This window comes from Amphiura filiformis, chromosome 18 (assembly GCF_039555335.1).
Source record: "Amphiura filiformis chromosome 18, Afil_fr2py, whole genome shotgun sequence".
NCBI classification, from domain to species: Eukaryota; Metazoa; Echinodermata; class Ophiuroidea; order Amphilepidida; family Amphiuridae; genus Amphiura; species Amphiura filiformis.
The window spans coordinates 37,627,198-37,649,940 of record NC_092645.1 but is presented as its reverse complement, the minus strand read 5'-3'; the positions used below and the strand labels follow the sequence as shown (position 1 = coordinate 37,649,940).

The window sequence follows — 22,743 nt, the reverse complement described above, 5'->3', positions numbered from 1 at the left end:
AAACAAAGAACATCAACTCAGTCAGCCAGTATGTCTCGAAACTACCAATTTGCGACTTTACGCTCATTTCATATTTGTTTCTGTTCACCTTACGGTTTGATGCTAACGTTGATGGTACCTGTGCTTCTTGCGTTGTTTTACTGACAGACTATCATACTTTCAGTTTCATCCAAAGGTGTAATAACCTTCACGAAAGTCTTTGGATCACCTGATGTTAACATTAACAATGTCTGATAAGTCAATAGTCATTTGACGTTTAGAAAAGTAAATTAAAAAATCGGAAATGTTGCATATGCTATACACAGTTACATATAATCAGTATTCGTTTATTGGTCTACGTCTGTCTTTCATTCTGTTGCTTCTAGTTAGGATGCCAACGCTTTTATGAAAACCAATACGCAAATTAAATGTACTCACTTCCGCCATTATCGATCAGGAACTCGATGGCATCCGTTCGTCCTTCCTTGGCTGCATAATGTATTAATGTAGCGCCCTTTGAGTCCGTGGAATGGACAACATTTGGGTCCGATTTGACTTCACGTATGAGCTCGTCAAATGACCACCGTAGCATAGTCTATACGAAAATAACAAAAGGAATATGAATAGGTTAAAAACAATGTTAAAGAAGTAAAGATGAACAGAAAAAATGAGTAATTATTAGTTATTATTTTGGCAGGCAAATCCAATGGTGTCACTCACTTTTTTTTCAGATTTCGATGCAAGGCTATGTCATCATTATCACATACCGTACAAAGAAAGGTATTGCTTTTATGTGGAACATATGCTCCTAATTACATTCATGTTGCATTCCGGTGTCTTATTCATAATGGCATCATACATGTCAATCAGACTTTCTATGCTTATTTTTGTAGCGCATCCTTTATACACTTCAGACCATAACCTGAAGAAAGTCATATGTCTGCATTACAATCTGCCTACTTAAAAATGTTATCATGGTGTTGATGTATTAACTTGGTTCAATTTGCAAACAAATCAAATAAAATAAAAGCAAGGAAGTTGAGTTGTACTTTATCTTATCATAGACTATGATCTTATCCAAAAGCAGTCAGTGCTAATAAAGCTATCACTTATGTTATCATTCTAAAACGTCTGACAGCTTGCCTGTGCTCGATCTTGACCGGTCTGAATTCTCTGTCAGCGTGTGCTATATATACTGAGATATCAGGATGTATCAAAATGATTGTTTTCAGGCTGTATCAAAATAATTGTTTTCCATCTGATTTAAATGTGAAAAGCCTGCCTCTTCCAAACGCACCAACGCACGGATCCTTTTGAAACGACCATACTTCATCAAACTATATACTTCATATTTCAGAGTCTTGTCGTTTCAAGTGTATCCAATGATGGGTTTGGAAGAGGCAAGCTTTTTTTTAAATACCAAAAATGGATGTAGAGCACGTGGAAAACAATCATTTAAAAGAGATTGTATGTGCAATATATTATCGTGCAACACTTTATTTTCTTTTTTGTTTTCTCTCTAAAAGTCACACAGTCATGTAAGTGACACCAAGTATCTCATTCTTTATCCAAAGTCTTTCCAAAGTTTGAAGCGTATGGTGAGTTTATTGTATACAGTGAATACAATAATCTCGAAAAATACTATTTTGATATTATAATCGTGGTTTTAATACTTTAAATACTTTAATAGAGATTCTGTACGATTAAATCGTATTAACTCGTAGGTATGACTCATGACCACATTTAATAGGTTCTAAGTGAAAGCCCATTTTGTCTCGTAACGTATCAACAATAATTAGCAGTAATTCGGGTAGAAATAGATCACAATAATATAGCTTTACAATGCGTGTTTATTGTTGCCATAATACACGCTAAATAACGCTCGTAAATTACGTACACTACAAACTTACAACTAAATCGCGTCCTTCTTCTTGAGTAGTAGAAGCAGTACAATAGCCATGCCGATGATTCAACACTTTACAATCTTCAGATTTGTCAGGAATCACCCTGTATATATTCTCAAATGTTTCTCTACAATCCATAGTAATTGGGAAAATTTTTAAGTCATCCTAAGCTTCGTAAGTTTTGTCGGCTACTGATTTTCCTAGTGATGTTTAAACATGTAAACATTATTATTCTTAATTACCCTTCAAACCGATATCATGATCACTTGTACTTTGATCGCACTGATTGCTTTTTAGTGTGTATTTTGTTCTGTTGATACAAATGAGACTTATCATCGATGGCTGCCGTTTATTTGTAGATTCGTTATTTTGCACAACCATGCTATTATATTGGCCATACTGTTCAAGCTGTATGCTTATCTCACACGTTCGGCAATTATATTTGGTTCTGGTTTTACGGTGGTCACAATTACTGGCACCCCTGTCATTTACTCAAACAATTAAAAGCTATATGCCTACTTACTGTTGCCTAATCATGATATGATGAGGATACAATACCAGGGCCGTGACACTCGTATTCAATCCCTGTATAAAAAGTGAAGTCACTTCGCCGGCAATTTGATTGACATTGATTGACGGTTGCTATGCCGGTTGCTATGCAATCCAGTGCGCAGCCTAAAACTTACGTACTTGTGCACGTATTTAATTTGCGTACGGCCAAAGGAACTTGTCCTGTATTGCACTGACAGCTTTCGTCAATGATTGACAGTTCTTGAGCATTTCAGTGCGCAAATTAGTCTTAGTTCCAGACGTGCAAGTACACATACGATTGTAACGCAATTTGAAAGTACGTTTATTTGTTTTAGGAAAGATATACCATTTTCATTACATTTTGTGTTAGTAGAGAGAAAATTAGACGCATTCGTTGCTTGTTTTATTGATTTTCGAGCTAATTTTATGTATGAAATAATCAGAAATATGCACATTTAGACCGCTACAGTACAAACGACAGTCCGTCTTGATCAAGTCTAACATCGTCAGGCTAAAATCTCCTCAATCTTGAACGACTGTCGAGGAAGTCTATTTCGAGCTATTTTTCCAAGATGGCGCCCATCGACTGCCAATTATTCGGATCCTTTCCGGCAAAAATACAGCTTATTTAGCCAGTCTCGTCATGGGGTATTCGGTTATAATATTTTCCTAGCATATTGAGCTAACTCCTCAGCTATTTGGTTTTTCACGATATGATAGTAATAGAAAGATTCGACCAAATGTTCGCCGTTTTTCGCCATTTAATTTTTTTGGAAACGATGACGTAAACATTGCATCATCTCTTCCACAGGTTATACACTCCTACACGTACAGGGGCCAGGGTACTATGCCATCACAATCACGCATAGGCTGAATGACTGACTTCATTTGCGCAAACGAGTGGCTTATCCTATAGTATATTAGTACTCGAGAATCCTTGACAATACGTCTAATTATATTTTCACCGTCACGGTCCGACAGATGGCTTCTCTTTATACTACGCTAGGCTAAAATTTATTTACACACACCACGAATATACTGTTATTCTGTGGACAAAACCAGGCGGCGGATGACATGATCGCGCCGGCAACTCGTGAAACCGCCCGGCCGTATGGCATTTTCCATATACTCGGTTAGTTTTGTGGGGTTCATTATCGAATCCCAACGGTTTTAGCTTGTATTTATATTATTTATCAACATAGGCCTATTTGTTTGTGATATTTCAAGCGTTTTAAAATTTCAAAATAATCCCATTCAATTACACGGTTGACGATGAAAATTTACTGAATTTAGGGACTGCACGTCATACACCACCTGGACAAAACGTATACGCTTCACACCTCGTTTAAACATGATTTTGAACGTATGATCTGATTGTCTCAAGGTGAAGGCCACTTTTCTGGACATTCCTTTTGTTTTAAGTGTCCAAGGTCATCTTTATAACTCATACCATGTATCAATGTGAGTTGATTCGTTATTGACTCATGTCTAAGACATGTCATGAGCCATCAGATCATTATCCACCGATACCGACCCAAAATCAAGGTCGGCCCTTTAAAAACCTTTTTTTTTAGTTTATAATTTAAAGGGTTTTTTTATTACTTTTTCTGTGTCTAAATTTCATTTCAAATCTATGTATCTTGCGTATTGAAGGTCGGAAGTGAAGTATTGATGTATCTTTCCACATGTCCAATGTTCGTTGCCTACAGCCCTATATAATAGTGAGTCATCAATAAAAAGTATATTTTTCCGACCGATCCACCAACCCACCCCAAAAATCCTACTGGAGGGCAAGCAAACAATTTGTTGGCCTTATTTCCTGACAATGTAGTTTATATTTCTTGAACGAACAAACGACTGGATACTTCAACGAAATATAACAAACGGCAGCTATACTTTATTCAAAGCTTCACCCCTACGAACCGCTATGTCATGGGATACCACTTGTAAGTTATCACTTATCTTTATTAGAGATTCAAATATTTGCAGCGATAAAATACAGTGTGTCCTAATAAAAAAGTACCAAATGCTTTGATTGTATAGATTCGACAGTTCATACGGAAATCACAATATTTAAAAAGGAATATTGTTTCCCACATATTGCGTTAGTTGTGCACGCTAATATTTAATTTAGGCACCTTTTAAACAAACGCTAAATAGTTATACATTCATGAGAAACAAATAGTGATATAAAGGCAACTCAGTTAAGATTAAGAATGTGAATCGGCTTCAGTGGCGTAGCGTGGGTCATCATATGGGCAACTGGGTCTGATAGGGGGCACAATCCGTTTTTTAGAAATTTTCCTATGGGGTTTTCTAAATTTTGCAATCGATTGGGGGCACGTGCTCGAATGCCCCTATGACGCCATGCCACTATTTGGCCTTTCGTCAACCTTTGAATGAACTTCATTGAGAAATGCTTTACATAACTTCTTTGTAATCACTCAGTCGAATCGAATTCCAATTTTCACAAATTCTTCTATGTGATCCTTTTTAAATATTGTGATTTGAGTATGCGCTAAAGTTAAAACATCCGGTATTTTTTTTTTGCGACACACTGTAGTCTCTATGCAGCTCATGTATACGGTCTGTTTTTAGCCAATAACAATTATTCGTACAATTGCATTGTTTGCATTAATTGCATAACTACCGTTATTGGGTAACTTGAACAAACTCATTGCCAATGACAATGTACATGGAATGGCAATTAAGAATTCAATAAATAGTGTTATCATTATATGCGTCCACATGTTGGTTTAAATATACCTTGTTTTGTTACCAAAGCTGTGATGTCGTTGTTGGTCAGTTCATACGCCGATCATAACCTTCTTTCTTTTCCCTACCAGGAAGCAATTTTTTGTGTTGTTGTTGTTGTTGTTGTTTTTAATTTAGTTTTCTAATCGATTTAATTTTTGCAATTGTTCCTTTAAGTTGCTTGCATTCCCTGTATTTGCCATTCCGAACCTATAAAATTACTGGGATTGAGCAAAGTTGTACTTTAAGACTAGTAGTCATATAAAAGTGATGTTTTATGAATTTTGAAGGTTGACCACATTGACTTTGGGCCCCTGAAAATGTTGAATTTGCAACTTAAATTTCATCTTTGCGAGGGCGCTGTTCGAAATGTAAATAAATTGTCACCTCTATGTCTTGGATATGCATTGTATTTGTCCTATATATCGCATCAGTGACAACAAAAAACAATTATTCTGACAAAAAATGTGAATTTAGGGGGGCTAAACTTGCCAGTATACAAAACATTAATGTTTTAGCCCCCCTAAATTCACAAGCCCAAAGTTGACCATTTTTTTATGATTGTATGTACTGCAAATGTGCCGAATTCGGAAGGTTTAAAAGTCAAAATGGCCACAATATTGAAAATAAATGACTAGATGTGTAGTTATTGGCCCTATTTACTTTAATTTCCATTTTATTTTCAATATTGGGGCCAATTTGACTTTAAGCCTTCCAAATTCGGCACATTTGCAGTACATGCAATCATAAGAAAATGGTCAACTTTGGGCTTGTCGTTTTATATGAAGTCAACCTAGACAATTACTGGGACTTTGCAAAGTTGTAATTTAAGACTAGTAGTCATATAAAAAAAATGTTTTATAAATTTTGAAGGTGGACCACGTTGACTTTGGACCCCCTGAAAATGTTGAATTTGCAATAAATTTCATCTTCGTGAGGGCGCTGTTCGAAATGTAAATGAGTTGTGACCTCAATTTTTTTGGATATGTATTGTATTTATCCTATATTTAGCATCAGTGACAACAAAAATAATTAATCTGACAAAAATGTGAATTTAGAGGGCTAAACTTGCCAGTTTACAAAACATTACATTTTTCTTGCATATTTAATGACCCCGTGACACAACGCGCAATTACGGATTTTTTTTTTTTTTTTTACTTTTTGACAAATTGGGCATGCAGTTAGTGTGTATACAAGGTTTCAGACCTCTCTCTCTTTTTGTAAAGAAGTCACAGACTCCCAAAGATGACATTTATTTAAAGGGCAACTTTTGAGTCCAAATTTAGACCCCCATACTCCAACTTTAAATGGCTGCCACAGAAAATCCGTAAGAGCTACAGACCTCAAATTTGCAGGTTTTTAATATTTTTACAGGTACAACATATGACTAAAATATAAAGCAAATCTGAGGGGGTCAGGTGGGGGACCTCCTTGATATCATATGGACTTACCCGTAAGTGATAGCGAGTATTGCAGAACGCGTAACCAAGCGTAATGCTTTGCGTAGAATCCGTAACGACGCTAATATACTGCATCGCGTTTTGCTGGGCGCTGTAATGCGAGAAGAACATAAAGTTCGTTGCCCTGGCCACTTTATTGCTAATTAATGGTCTTTCACGTGACCCGTTTCAACAAATCACAGTGCGCGATTTTGAATAATGGGTCGTGGGGGTAATAGAATACAGTATACATAAAAATCATTGAGATACCGGGCTCATTCTTTATGTTATTGAGCAGTGGATTTCAGGCTACTTTATATAACTCATACACATATTTTTGTCATACTATTGGCCAATTATTATTGATTATTTTTGCTCTTTACCAATAGATTGGTATTCAAGACACTCACGCTTGTGTACAAGTCCCTGATTGGGCTCTCTCCTCGGTACATTTCCAACCGTCTCACGGTCAAGAGATTGGGATTACTGCTCCAGGACCATTATGCTCCTAGAGCATAATTTCGGGCAAAAATCTCACAAAAGCGTTCGATACATGCTATGAGTACTAGGTCCAGTGAGAGTGTTAATTTATCATTCCTCGCACCAGGAATGTGCTGGGATAGAGCCTTTTCAATGAATGCCGAAGATTTTGGATTGGCTTACCATCTAGCTACCATTCTACACTCAAGAATGCCATCAGCCTGGACTCATTTAAGTCATTGATCAAAACTCACTTATTTCCTTAATTTGTTGTATTTTTAAATGGTTTTATTTGCTTTTCTCTTGCGCCTTGAAACCCTGGGTAAATGCACATATAAATACTTGTTGTTATGTTATGCTAAAGACTATTGCACTCCGTGCGTATACAAATATTGAATGTTTATAAGTACAATCCATGGTAAGAATATATTCATGAGGTGAAATAAGGAATGTGATTTACAAGGCTTTGCCTATAGATGAATGGAACAGTTCATATCATAAAAACTGGATAATTAGCATACGTGCTTACTATATATCGAGCGCATTTGAAAACATGAAATTGTACCAATTGAGTTATTGGGGTTGAGACACACATTTGCAGGTTTACTTGTTCATATGTGTATCGATAATTTGCTCCAAACCCCCTTTTGTGGATGGGGCTCTTTATGTTTGCATGTTTTAAAAGCCCTCGATAGTAAGCACATACATTAACTATCGAGTTTTAACGGTATTTTAATGTTCTTCTCATTTAACGAATAAAAACATTCAATACTTGTTTTACACAATTCACTATATATAAATTCATTTTCTTCAACTTTTTCAGTGATTCAAGACAAGTGGCTCATTATATATGTTAAGAAATGAGGTAAATTCTAGCGGTACTCTTTTCTTACCATAAATAACATGCCGCTTGTCTTTAGTCACTAAAATCCCAGTGTAGTAACTGGGTTCCTTGCCCCTATACTATGCATAACTTTGTTACCAGTATGTTATTGTTTTGTGAGAAAAATGCAAAGGTAGTCACAAATTTATCAAGGGGTGTAGTACCAGCTTAAATTTACAAATCACCAGAAAAGTAAACAGAATTTAAAAAAAAGTAGAGTTTATAATATTTCAGTAGCAACACCCTTACTTATAATTATAAATCGGCGAGTCGAGGTGGTCACCGTGCGAGGTATGCAGTCACACTACCCAAGGACACTAAATTTCATGTACATGTATATCCACGATGCTTATTCTTATTCTGTATGCATGATAATGTCCTTTTCAAATTCACAGTAGTTATTTGTTATTCAACAGCTATATATTTAGGAAACAGATTTTCAGTAAATCAACAATTCACCACTGTTGCGTTCTGAAGTGCTTGTACTTAAAATGTGTAAACCAAGTGTTATCAAAATACAGCGTTGTTATACTTGAAATATTAATTTGTCAAAAATAAGGTCTAAGTTGACAAATGAAGAATTTTGTAAAATAACTCAGTTTTTGTCCTAGATTCTGCATGTAAAATAAGCTGCGGGCCAGGCTTGATGTACAGTATTAACAGTAGCGCTTTGTATAATGAAACACGCTACGCGAAACATAAGCAGTTACATTATTTGTTTTTAAACTTGGAACTGATTTATGTAAAAAATATCATTTTAATAATTTGGAAAAATATAACCCTACTCACGATTAATTTTTGTGATTCATGTGTGAAATGTGTTGAAGAAGGCAGTTCACATGCCAATGCTTTCGACACCTTTGTCGCTGCTGTTATCAGCCTTCTCCTCCGTGTAATTTAGTTGGCGTTCTTTCTTCGCTGCAATTACACGTGCTACACATTGCTTGTTATTTGTTGTCATGTTTGACTGAGGTACTCGTCAATTTTTTCCAGAAAAATCTAAGGTTATTTCAAAAGTACCTGAAGCACTAATAGGCGGCTTGTTGGTACTTGTACGGATGCGTTGATGATGAGCTCAACATTGATAGTTTATAGCAAGCTAAAGTTGATCGTTGCGATACTGCAGACAATAATTTGCGCAGATAACAATTGATGTATCCCATTTGAGAATCCAGTGAGCGATGTTGTAGATGGAGCTTACATGTTAAGCCCAGTATTTCTTTGGTAAATAACAAGTCTGGGGCAGTATGTAGCAATTTAATACTAATAGTTCACTTTCTTCTTGTATTAGTTGAATCAAAGTACATGCATTGTTTAAGTAGTTAACAATACTACCGGTTTTATATTAAACTGTAGTGTGGCTTGTAAACTGCCAGTACCACGCAATTCAGAAACTTGTTGCTACTCACGATACGCAGAATCCAGTTAAATTGATGCTTAGTCCACAAATCAGTCCTTATCATTGTACAATAAACCATCTTCAACCAAAAATATTACATTCGGTATTAAGGTTCCAGAGACAAAAACTGACTAATCCAATGTTGATACGTAACGTTATACCATGCTATACCACGCAGAACAGTCCGATAAAATATTCGCATGTCATAAGTATGCACTTACGCAATTACCACTATTATCACAACAGAGATCTTTATTAGATATTTACCTCGTAACGTGATCTCGACTATGTCATGTATCATAATGTAATTATGCTATTATGCTTTTACAATGTGTCCCAACAAATCGCAACACTTTAGGTTGAGGACCATAATCCTCAAAAGAAATCACTTGCCGCCCTACGCTTTAGGTATGTGTTATAGCCGTATTTTGGCCACATTCGAATTTTGAACGAAATCGGCATTCAAATGGATGAAAAATTGCCGATTGAGTAATTCGTCTACAAGACTAAATTTACAACATACTGTGCGATTTGTATTAAGTATACTATGAGGATTTGTAGTTGAGTATTTTAATTATTGATAACATTTTAGCCGATTTGATGCCGATTTTGCTCAAATTCATCTTTGTGAGGCAGGTGAAGTCATGGTACTCTACACAAAGCGTTTTTTTTTTTCTTTATATTTTTTTTGATTCACTGTATATGCCACTGAATCCACACCACTTTCATTACCTCATAATTAATTATGTACAGTCATGTCGTCAATCAATTATACGAGGTGATATTTGAAAATCAATTTGTGGAGTGATTTTTGATGTTCTACATTTAAAAGATTGATCAAAAAGCAAACAATCATGCTCCATAGAGGCCTACACAGGCAGAACTCAGTCATTTGATGAGGCAATACAAACAATCGAATTTGGTGTTGAAATGAGCAAAATTTTGAGTTGCACCTTTTCAATGCAAAATTAATTTTCTCGACCAAATAAAAAGCAATAATATTAATTTTTTCAGTAAATGTAATGACAAACTATAATGCTTGATACTCTATTTTTAGGCGTGGAATTCAGTCATTTAGTGTAAGATGAGCCTTACAGAGGTGGGAAAAGATGTTGCCTTACAGAGGTGGGAAATATCTGTCTTTAGCAAACTATATTAGTTTGAAACGCTAAAAATGAATTATGAAAAAGCTAGCAGGCGAAGTTAAGGCCTATAGAAATCAAAAATCTTACACTAAAAGACACAATGCCTAATTTTAACAACAGGAATTTTTTTAAATGTATATCCAAGCACTATGTTTTTAACTGACATTTCTGAAGGAAAAATTGCTTTTTATTTAACCGAGAAAATTAATTTCATAGCAAAAAGGTGTATCTCTGAATTGTGCTGATTTCAACATGTATCGATCGACTTTTAGTGCGACTATGCATAACAAAAGTTGCTGGTGACTAAAGTTCTGCTTGTACATGGCCCTACTTCGTTTCCCTAATTTCTCACTATTTTTGCCGTTAGAGAATAGAAATAAATGTTGTTACCTTTCGTATTGCACTTTTACACCCAATTATCTCAATCAATGTCTCTTTGTGTCCCATTCGCTGCATTTTTCCATTATGCTACAACACTTTTGTTATTTGTTTGTTTTTGTTCAAAATTTTATATTTTGAGTTAATCACTTTACAAACCATTTTGTTGCTCTTCACCTTTGAAAAGTGACCTTATTCCTACATTTTTATATTGCTTGACAATATCAAGTGCATTTTTACTCAATACAATTTTTAGAGGGGACTTGGGAGTTTGGGTCGGACGGACATTTGTTTTCTTAATTTTATCTTTATTTCCAATTTTAATGTACATCTTTATACAGAGTTCGGTAGGGATTGATTTATTCATCTGTGGGGAGCATGGGTGGTGGTGGTGGCTCTCTAGTGGGCGAAGTTGTCTTTTTCCAAAAAAAAGTAACATTCTTAGTAATGACATGGACGAGTATCCAATAACGAACGGAAATCTATTTTTTTTTCAAATGTATTTTGATGTTTTATAATATTGCAGCGATACGTTAACCACTTTATTGCTTGAAGCTCGGTGCACAGTTCAACGAACTGCATGTTTATTGTAGCCCTTTACCAACGTCTTTCCGGCGTTCGATTTTACGTTGCAATGTTAATGTAGTATGTCTTTTTATTACGAATAAACTGATGGCTTTGTGAATATATTATTAGCTCTGAATTTTATGTACAACTTGAACATTGTTGTTACCCTTGTTTTGCGGGATAGGAAATCATGTATTCTGTTTATTTTAATAAATCAATTTAAAGATGCATAATGGAAATGACACGCATCGAAAGTATATGGACAAAAAGTAAAAAACATCAGTAGGGCAATATCCAAATTGTACAACTAACATCAGAAATCTCTCGCTTTTAACCGACGATTTAATTGTTTTTTCCCAATACTGATACTCCCATGGGTCATTAAATGTTTAACAAAGACCATTGTTGATTGCAATAATGATTTAATGATTTCAAAGCAACATGAGAAATTAACATGGTAATAAACCCCCACGTATACTAGGCGTATTCTATACACATGATACAGGTTGTCCCAGAATGATCTATACCGATTTTTTTGTTACGTATTAAGAGCATTACTAATTGTTGGTATTGTTTTAAATCCTAAGATTTACATATATTTAGCTTTCTTAAGAATTTTAGATTTTCGAAATTGGACGTTTGTAATAGAAGTTACAGGTTATTGCGTAAAATTAGAAACACTGTTGACTATATATTTTTATTCTTATTTTCAAACACGTATAGATCATTCTGGAAAACCCTGTATAACCCTTCTGACTAACGCATTTTTGGTGCTCACCCTATTTAGGCTACTAGACGCGTGACTGGTGTATACCCAAAATTATATAGTTATGGACTTCTTTATACAATAATATCCGTAAAAGTACCTAAAATATCCATATGATATCATAATGCCCGGTTATAATGACATCATAATATATTTTTCCCCTCTGGCAAAATAGAGAATCCCAAGCCACAAATTAATCTATAACAAATAATTTTGTCATAGAAGTTAAGATTTTAGAAATTGGATGTTAGTAACAGAAGTTACAGGTTATTGCGTAAAATTAGATACACTGTTGACTATATAATTATAATATAACTATAATTTTGTCATAGAATTTTGGATTAAACATCACCTAAAATGTATTTGTAAGAGAAAGAAGGAAAGTCGTTGGCTTCGTAACCACCGCCTTACCCCCTCTCTTGTCCTTGAGTTCAAAATGCTAGCGTCCAACCTACCGCCGGATAAGAAGGAAAGCAAAAGATTTTTTTTTTCTAAAATGAGTGCAACGTCTTGTCCCACTATTAGCCAAAGTCATTTGCTGGCTTATTGGAGTGTTTCAGAAACGCAGGGTGAGAAACTACTGCTAAGTTTCTGTCCTCTTTAGTGCGATCAGTGGCCTGACATTAGATATTCATTATCGTGTTTATTTCGTACATTCGTAGGACATTCATAACATCTTTTGAATCCATTGATTGAATATTAAAAATTGGAGGCCAAATACAGTGGGTGGTATAAATGTATAAGCCAAGTGACTTTATTAAGGAGTAGTTTAACACCAAAAAATACATTTTCACTGTGAGATCATGGGAGTAATGAAGGTAACATGTTGATGATTTGACTTGGTATGAAATTGAAAACATGCATTTTCAAAAATTGCTAAATTTATTGTGGCTTTATTATGAAGAGGTGTCGATACTCTTTACATCATAACTCAAGAACCACAAGCCCTACAGAAAGCTAATATTGGTATTTGAATTCTTCGTCAAGTCCGCTTCAAAACAACCTTCAAGACCTACAAAAGGGTAACATTGATATTTGATTTTTTTGTCAAGTCCACTTTAAAACCACTACAATACTTGTGTCAGATAATAGGTAGTAACTATTCACAGAATACCACGATTCGACCAATTCACAAACCCATCGTTTATTAATCAAAGTCGCGCATCCTGATTGGTCCAAATGCGTCACGTGAGCATGTATCTTTGAAATATCGGAAGCTCTGATAAACGCATCATATCAAATCATGTACCGGGTGTTCCAAAAGTAACTTAACATTGTGAATTTGCCATAACTTGCGTTGGGTTGATAGTGTTGTTACAAAAATTGCACAGTATGTAGATAATTCTTTTAGAAATGTTATGATATCAAACATGCCTATGTGGTCATTACTCTTTGGCATGAAATTAACGGATATCTACCGTACCGTAAAACCCATTTTTATAAACGCAAAATAAGTCTCGTCATTTGAGACGTGATAACACGATATAACGTGTTATCGTTTTAAAATATGTTTTGTTTAATTTTGCTGTGTTTGTTTGATTGTTTGTTTGTTGTTTGTTTTCAATGCGTAATCTTTATTTTCTTTTTATCTGGATTTTATATGGAAACTGCTTTAGATCTTTTCTGAGGATTCGATGAACAGTTGTATGCGGTACGTTGTTCTCCATTAAAAATCGACGTACTGATCGTCTTGGACTTTTCGCCACCGCTCTTCGTATGACATCGATGTTTGTAGCCGATCTTCCTGTTCTTCCACGTCCTGCTCGAGATAGATCATGAACAGATCCAGTTGATAGGAATTTCTGCACTAGTTGCTTGATTGTATTTCGGCTGGGTGCATAATTTACATTAAAATGTTCCTTAAACTTTGCTTGAGTGAGTTTTTCCGACGTTGTCTCTGCAAAGAACCATACCATCTGAATCCGTTGAATTCATCGTCACTTAAATTGTTTTAAAGTTTAATATTGTCAATATATCCTAATTATAATCTAAAACAGCATTCACGCTTACGCTAGGACATGTAATTCATGAATGTCCTTACCTAAATGTAGCGTGTGCAGGGAGTGAACCAACTCTATTGTTCAGGGAAGCACATCATTCATGTGCTTGAAAAAAAGAACATAATTTATAATGAGCTTGCTTTTGTGGGTTTGATACACACATATGTACAGTCGCACAGAAAGGTCAAGGGGTCATCAATAATGCTGTTTTTGGTATCAGAATAATTCTAATAGATCAATCTATGTGAATATGTTCTCCATTGTGGTATGAAGTAGGAAATATTTGAGATATGGCTAATTCACAATGTTAAGTTACTTTTGGGACACGCTGTACATTCAACGTAGAACATAATTCACACGAGTTTACTCGCGGTCACTTTCTACGCGTATGCGCTTTTCCTTGTAAAATATTTTGCCAAAACAATTTTGCTGCGAAGCGTGCTAAAGTGTGACAACGGAGTGTGGACACGTTATTTCGGTGAAAAGAATACGGCATTATCGCCTTTATGTCTAATATGAGACACCTTGATTTGACTGCAGTATGTCCAAACGCTTTTTTATGGCATCACGTTTTATTGATACCATATCAAAATTGGTTGGTAACTTGAGAATATCTTCATTGAATATATTCATCAGGTTTGTAGATACAGTAGGGAAAGTTTCAAAATTCAAACGGCTCTTTTTAGAGCCACCACAAAAAGAGAGATGACAATGTAAAGATATTTTCTTTACTGCAATGATAATTCCTTCTTTGTTAAAGTGTACAGTTGCAAGCAAAATGTAAAACCAATTTCAACCAAACATCCCAGACGCTATATGTTAAAGGAGTATAACCCGACCAACAACCTCGTCCCCCCAATTTGAGATTTTGGTATCAGAAAGGGTGGATGGTCATTGTGGAAGGGGACGTCCATCAACATCTTGGACAGACCATTTGAAGAACGTTTCATCACATGGAATGTATGGTGCAACACGTTTGGCTTTTGATAGAAGTAGATGGCGTATTCTTGTGAAGACCACAGCAGTACAATCCTGCCCCATCTGACCCAGAAAGAGAAGGAAAGCTCATCAGTTTTCTCATTACCCCGGTAAAATTTAACACCCGTAAACAATAATGTGGTTGAATTGCAGTAACCACAGCTAGAAGCATATAAACAAAAACTTGTGCATTCAGCTGTTCAAAATTTAAAATGTAATAAACGTTTTATTTCTCAAAAATGTTATTATTCTCTTTGACTAAGATTTAAAAGTACGTTAAAAGACACCATGTAGTTTGGAACAGAAAAAACGCAAACACCGTATTCAAGGAGTAGGCCTACTTTTTGCTCTCAAATAAACGTGTACGTTTCCATGTAATAGATTACGTCATCGATAAAGCTATATCGACACTGCACGATGAATGTATATTCATTTTTAAATTTTATTTCAATTAAAAGATTATAGCACTTTTGCTGAATGACCAATAACCACACTAATGGTTTTCACCAAACACACACATTCATTTTCTCACGTAATGGCATTTAATATTGACCATCGGTATAAACCTTCCTAGTAGTGGTATTTGAACTACATTTTACAATAGCTTGGCATGCATGATTGGTTTTAGCTGAGAGCATTAAACTCCAGCCATAGGCATATATCGCATACCTGGGTTATTGCCGAATCTAAGTGCTCCTGGATCAGAAGTGCTTTAACTCCAGCTTAAATCAACACTTAACGTGGCGTGTACAATTGTATCCAATTGATTGTGAATTACCATAATCATGTTTGAGACATGACCGTAAAAACATACCACACACATTATCTAAATAATTTTGAACTTTCTGAGACAATGTTGTGTCAATTTTATCAAAATGTTTAAAGCTTAAGTTAACCATTTACGTGTCAAATACGTATGTTGCGTGTTAAACACTGGCCATCAAATAAAACCCGACCTGTTGGCTCAGTTGTACACTGGTCTACAGCAGTTTGCGTACGCCTAATAGGTTTTCTGTTTGGAGGCCCAGTTTTGTTGTTGATGTCCAGTGTTTCTTTTGTTGTCGTTGTTCATGTTGTTGTTGCTGTAACCACGTCCAATTCCCAACTACGGTAACTTATATCATTGTTCTGTCGTGCTCCATGAAATGAACACATTGATTGCTTAACCCCAGAACTACCGTACTGAGCCATATTTTGTAACACGGACTACGAATGTGGGGGCTATTGCAACCCTCCTTCCTAAATTTCAATTATAAACGTCATATACCGCTAAATTTGGTACCAATGTATAGCTTTTGGTCTACTCTATCCAGTGATACCAAAATAAGTACAAACATTTCCCACAAATATGAGGATGCCCATGAAAATTTGGGAAGTTCTGACTATGTACAAAAGTATAGGCAAAATTGATTATCGGCTAAAAATTCTACAAAAAATGCAATTTTCACTAAATTGTCTCCTAAATATCAAAGGAAATGACTATTTCAATCTAACTGACAAGTAAAATGTCAGTAGCTCTTGGAATAATTTGACTAGAGTATGAAAATCATTGATTTAACTGTAGTAGAAACCAATGGTCATCCTTGACGGCCGGTCCTACCCGGGGTAAGGTCCTGGAGTAAAAATGTTATCACTAAAATGTGCGCAAAAGATGGATCTACGATTAGCTTAGGTCCTTTGGGCGTAAACGCGTGCGTTATGTTTTGTTTTTGTTTGTTTTTTCTGACGGATACAAAATCTTAGGGAGTTTCAACCCCCCCCCCCTAGTAGTTCTTAATTGGGTTAAGCATGGACGGTGTAAATATTAGGAACGTATTCACCCAACTATTGTTTATCCGCTAAGCAATGCCAAGGATGAAAAGAAAAACACGAACGAAATCCAATTTAATTACAAAAATATTTAAGTACTTTCTTGTGTTTTGATATTTGGCTAATAAGAGCGATGCACGTTAACCGTTTTAAAATTTATTACTTTCAAGCATGCTAACTGCCTTTATGTTTATATATATTTATTGCCGTAGCCCTATATTGCATTTTTTTACTGGAGATATCAATGTAACATGTTTCCCAATGCCAGTGGATGAGGCTGCATGGTTTAGACTTCGGTGTACATGAAGATGTAGAATAATACACAACAAGAAATACATAGATTATGGAACTTTTTAAGCGGCTTTATTTAATATTCCTGAATCCTTAGGATATTGATATCAGAAGGACATTCCTCGTATTCAGATTGCAACTTGGTGTGTCTGATGTGCTCTCAGGTCCCACAAAAAATACTGTGCAAAGGTCTTTGATAGATTTACTTGACAGCACAGATCTGTTTCCAATCGCAATCTAAATACACGGAAATCATGTGTCTAACCATTGCATAACAAACTGATAAGCCTACTCTATTCACAACATTTTAACTAATTAAGATACTAATTAGTTTGAAGAATGCTACAAAGGTACTACACCTATCTGAAGTATCTCTCTAGTAATCTTCAAACGAATTATCTCAATTGATTATTCGTTTCTAGGTTATAGATTCACGATCAAAATATTAAGTGTACGAAATAAATTTTATTTATTAGCTTTCATGCTCAAAACTGATGGACGCTAGTTAATATCCTTGTCGCAAATTAGTTTTGGTAGATATTAATTTCCATCTTCAGTCAGTTTGTATGTTTTTACATGGCACATCTAAAACAGAATGATGGTAATTATTTCGTATAGTCAATTTTTATCACGGTTAAATAAAATGAATACAATCTTTCAAAATCCAATGTTGAGGAAATGCTACAATTCCGTAAAAATCACCGGTAAATTGAACTCCATTTTATCACGAAAAAAAAGTTCAGGCATAAAAGAATATAATAAGGTTAATCCTTCTGCAAAAAGGGGCCAAAGTTAACCTGAAACCGAAATGTTAAGCTATAGTTTTAGCAGACTATAAAAAAAAAGAATTGAATGTGATGTCTCCTCAATCAAAACCATTAGGGCAAATCAAAAAACATGAACGTTTTGGTATTACTTTTTAACGCGTTTATATAACCACTTTTTCGGTTCGCGGACTACAAAAAGGATATTCTTGACACATGAAAAAACACCTTGTGCGACAAAAGTTAAACTTTAAAAGCAGTCCTCCGAGAAAAATCACGTTTTAGAACCCTAGTGGATATCTATATATTTATATATTTTTTGGAATAATTTAAATAACAATCAAGTTTGAGCTTTCTAGATAGCATCACTTTGTTATTACCTGGTCTATGGTATCCCCTGATTGTATAAACATAGGTGGGTGAACGCAATTGTATGAAATACATAGAAATACAATTTTGAGTAGTGAAAAATAACATTTTGATAGTGAAATAATTATATTCTACTTACGATCAATTTTTGTGAGTCCTCTTCATTCTGTGCTGATGAAGGCCGTTCACATGCCGATGCATTCGAAACCTTTCCCAGTGATATCATATCGGCCTTTTCCTCCATATCCATAAGCTGACGTTCTTTCTTCGCTGCCAGGAAGCGTGCTGCGTACTCCTTATACTTCGTTGTCATGTTTGACCGAGGTACTCGTAATCGTAATTAAAAGTCACAAGAAAAATTTCAGAAAGGTCAAAAGTTATATTGAACCACTGCTGAATTGCTTGTACTTGTTCGGATGCGTTTATAATTAAGATTTCCAATATAGTGTGGAAATAATAACCAATTCGTTGTGATTGTTTTCAAATGTCCAAGTCTAGACTAAGTTAGTCTATAGAGAGTTGATCCAGATGGTTCATGACAAACGAAACGTGATAGTTAATACTGAATGCTTTTAACGGTTTGCGATGCTGCAGATAATATCCACGCAGCGAATACTGATGTATCCGATTTGAGCATCCATGTGAGCGATATTGCAGATGGAGCTTTGACGTTAAACAATTTAATGGAATAGTGTAGCTTCTGAGTACTTACAACAAATTTCGACAATGCCGTTGGTTTTATATTATACCATTTGCGAACTCTGCGGCGAGTGAACTACAGTATAACGCGTCTTAAACCTGTTGCTGCCACTTTAGTATTATACTAATAACCCGTTATTTTCAGTGAAAATAATAATATTGCGAAGTAAAATTAAGCTGAATTTTTAATCAGTTCATAATAGAATCCCGGGGATAGAATGCACAGCAAAGGTGTCACTTCGAAGGCTAATACCAAATCTGGTCATCAGGCATTTAGGATAAACCAGTCCAAGTTAAATAGGCATATAATGTAGTTACAGTATACCGAAGAATCTATTTACGCGTTCGTATCTGACAAAAATGCACTTCCAAATTTATGAATGTTTACGCAATTTAGACATATATCACAGCAGTGATCTCAAAGGCGATATATCACTTAACGTTATCTCTACAATATCATCTATAATAATGCGATTCTGCTCTCGTGCTTGAATATATATATACCCCGTAATCCGAACAACTTTCATTACCTCATAACAAATATGTAGAGTCATGCCGTCAATCAATAATACCAGGTATTTGACCACCAATTTGTGGAGTCATCGTTGATGTTGTACGTTTAACTGATTCATATATCAAAACGTTTTAATTAGCGAAATATAACGTAGATTGACCAATAAGACATCAATTAGGCTTGAAAAAATCTGTATACACGCATGCGTCAATTTACAGATGCCATGGCAAGCGGCTCGTAGTGTAAAATCAGCAATGGGCTCTTGCAGTTGAAATCCATACCCCCTAAGGAAGACATGACTTTAATCCCCAACATAAGGGTTGTAGATTTCAAACAGAATCACTCATTCAGGTAACACCATTTGACATTCTGTGTGGAAGATCAAGGTCATGTCTTCCATATAAGGGGTGTATGGGTTTCAACTGGAATAGCCCAACTATATCACAAACTACCACAAAACACGTTAATGAGCTTCACGCTCTAAATGATGGTTTAATCATCTCTTATTATTATGCACTTGCCAATGGTAATGGTAGCTTAGTTTAGCGTGATGAAATTACAAACCATAATTGGCATACAATGCTGGATGTTGTCAATGGCTAAGTGCCAACCATTTACTGTTGGAATCGAGTAACTGTTGGACAACTGACCAAAGATAATTATTTGAGTTCCTTATTAAACTGGGTTTCAGAAGGAACAAAAGAAAGGATATTACAGAAGACGATGGATCAGTTCTTGAATGTTAGCTTGCACCACCTGCTGATATAGCAGGTTTTTTACATTCACGTAGAGAGTTACTGATCATGTTACACTGCGGTGACTTCCAAGGCTGGACATTTTTCAGAGCTCGTTCAAAACCAAAATAACAAAAAACAAACGAATAAGGACAGCTAGCTCCCAAGAAGGGCAAATTTATCTCATTGCCATTGTGTTGACGGCCTCGCTGAAAGTTAACACAGGACATTTGATTCTGCATGGGTAAGTACAGCTTCCAAGACCCAGAATACCCTAGGTAGGTAACTTATCTTCCCCCAATGGACAACACTGAGCAAGAAAAAGCAATCTGGTATTGCGCATAGCATCCCTTGCAAAGACTCATTTCACATTGTAAATGTACATAACTCGAGTAAGGAGTACGTCGACAGGAGCAAAGGACACCAGATAGACTGGGAAAGTTTAAAGGTGTTAGGAAGCCGAAGGATGAAGGGATCTGGAAACAATTCACATCGGAACCAAAAGACCAAGCAAGACAGAACTAAGACAAAGCAGTGCCGCCGACGCCGACAAGAGGGCGGATGCATTGCTCCTGGCCGGGCCCGGGATCTTAGGGAGCCCGTAAAAGTAATGAAAGCATACCTTAATGGGACCCGTATGGAAAAATGGAACATAGAGGGGGGCCGTAAAAAAGAAAGAAAACAATACATTGTACCAACACCCCACCTAAGATTTTGTTATCTGTCATTAAAAAAACGCACGTTTTTAAGCCCAATCGACCTTTGCTAATCGTAGATCCATCCTTTGCACTCATTTCAGTGATAAAATTTTAACCCCAGCCCAGCACCTTACCCGGAGGGGGTGAGGCCTACCATTGGTTTTCTACAGTAAAATCAATAATTTTCATTTCGCACTTGTAAAATTATTCCAAGATCTACTGACTATTTACTTGTTATTTAGGCCCGGGGGCCACTATAGTGTCAAGAGGGGGTATCAGGCGCGTCCGAGGACTCTCCAAAAGCACCCTAAACAAGTATTTCCGAGACTGAAATTTCCCCCCCCCCCCCTAAACAAGTATAAGTTGCACGATTTGCTACCCTAAACAAGTAGTTGTCTTTTCCCCAACCCTAAACAAGTAATTGATGCAATTATTACCCCTAAACAAGTAAACACACAGAACCCAGGCGGCGAGTGGCATGATAGGGCTAGCAATGTGTGGCAAGCCGTCTGAATTTTGAGCCATACAAGTTTACGTAGTCATGGTAGTGCTAAAGCTTACCTCAAAGTTCATGCAGTATGTCCAATATTTTCAAGATTTTTGGGCCAATAATTTCCCCTTTTGGATCACAGGTCTAACCCTTTTATTGTAGAATTCATTCTTTGGGATTGGGATGTACCCATTTCTTCACATATCCAAGAGAATTTTGAACTGCAAATCCCAACGCAAATTACGACCATTGTGATTGCAAACCACACATTGAAGTTGGAAGAAGACGGCAAACACGGCCAGTTTAGCTTGGTTTATTTCCTAATTTCGTCTAGATTTAAAACATCCTAGAGCATTAATTATCATACTGGATTTAGTGGTAAACCCAACTAAAATCCTGAAACTCATTGATTTATATGTTAAGAAAGCCAAAATAGTTCCAAATTCTTCAATCGTTGTGTTTGTAAATACCCCGGTAAAATTTCACACATGTCAAAAGTTCATTGACACAGCTTTGTTTACAAACCTAGAAGTTCGTGGTTGCTTTGTTGCTCCATTTAGACCATGTTCCGATCAACCAAATTTTCTGGGCTGGAAGCCACTAAGACTATGAATATTAATGAATTTAAAGAGGTTCGGCCAATCAAAAATCCTCTTATATTTTTCCTCATAATTTATTGAAAGCATGCTGATTGGTTTAATATTCTGAACAAGTTGTGACCTCGTCTGGGGACCTCGTGTTTAGTATGCTAGCTGGGCCAGTATAGGGATCTGTCATCTCTGACAGGTCAGTGACAGCTAAAAGATTGCTTTAAGACACTTTCCTTTCACTTTTCATGAATGAAGGAGAAAGCACAAAATCCCAAACTTGGCAAAACTACCCTAAGTACGTAAGAGCTCGAAAAACATACCCTTTTACACCAATTTTACAAGAATTTGATACCCAATTCACGTTACGCACGTAACGTACCCTAGTCTGAAAAAATACCCTTTTTACGTGAATTTACGGACGCGCCTGATACCCCCCTTCACCATTACAGTGGCCCCCCGGGTATGTAGGTGAAATTAGTCATTTCTTTTTATATTTATGTGAAAGTTTGGTGAAAATTGCAATTGCCTATACTTTTGTACATAGCCAGAATGTCCCAAATTTCCATGAGCGCCCTCACATTA

At 35.9% G+C, this 22,743-nt stretch overlaps 1 protein-coding gene across 2 annotated transcripts in view; it reads right to left on the bottom strand.

Moving 5' to 3' along the window:
* LOC140138660 (transient receptor potential cation channel subfamily A member 1-like) overlaps positions 1–19,539 on the bottom strand; it is a 72,482-nt gene extending 52,943 nt beyond the window's left edge. Inside the window, exons 1-2 of one of the 2 annotated variants that reach the window (XM_072160400.1) lie at positions 18,576–19,539; positions 418–574 (exon numbers count right to left, since the gene is read on the bottom strand). In XM_072160400.1, the coding sequence (XP_072016501.1) occupies positions 418–574; positions 18,576–18,749 (331 nt within the window). In that variant the 5' untranslated portion in view covers positions 18,750–19,539. Of the gene's footprint in view, positions 1–417; positions 575–8,759; positions 8,841–18,575 lie in introns of those variants that run through there. The other variant, XM_072160401.1, reaches the window with a different exon arrangement.
* Positions 19,540–22,743: the final 3,204 nt, after the last annotated feature.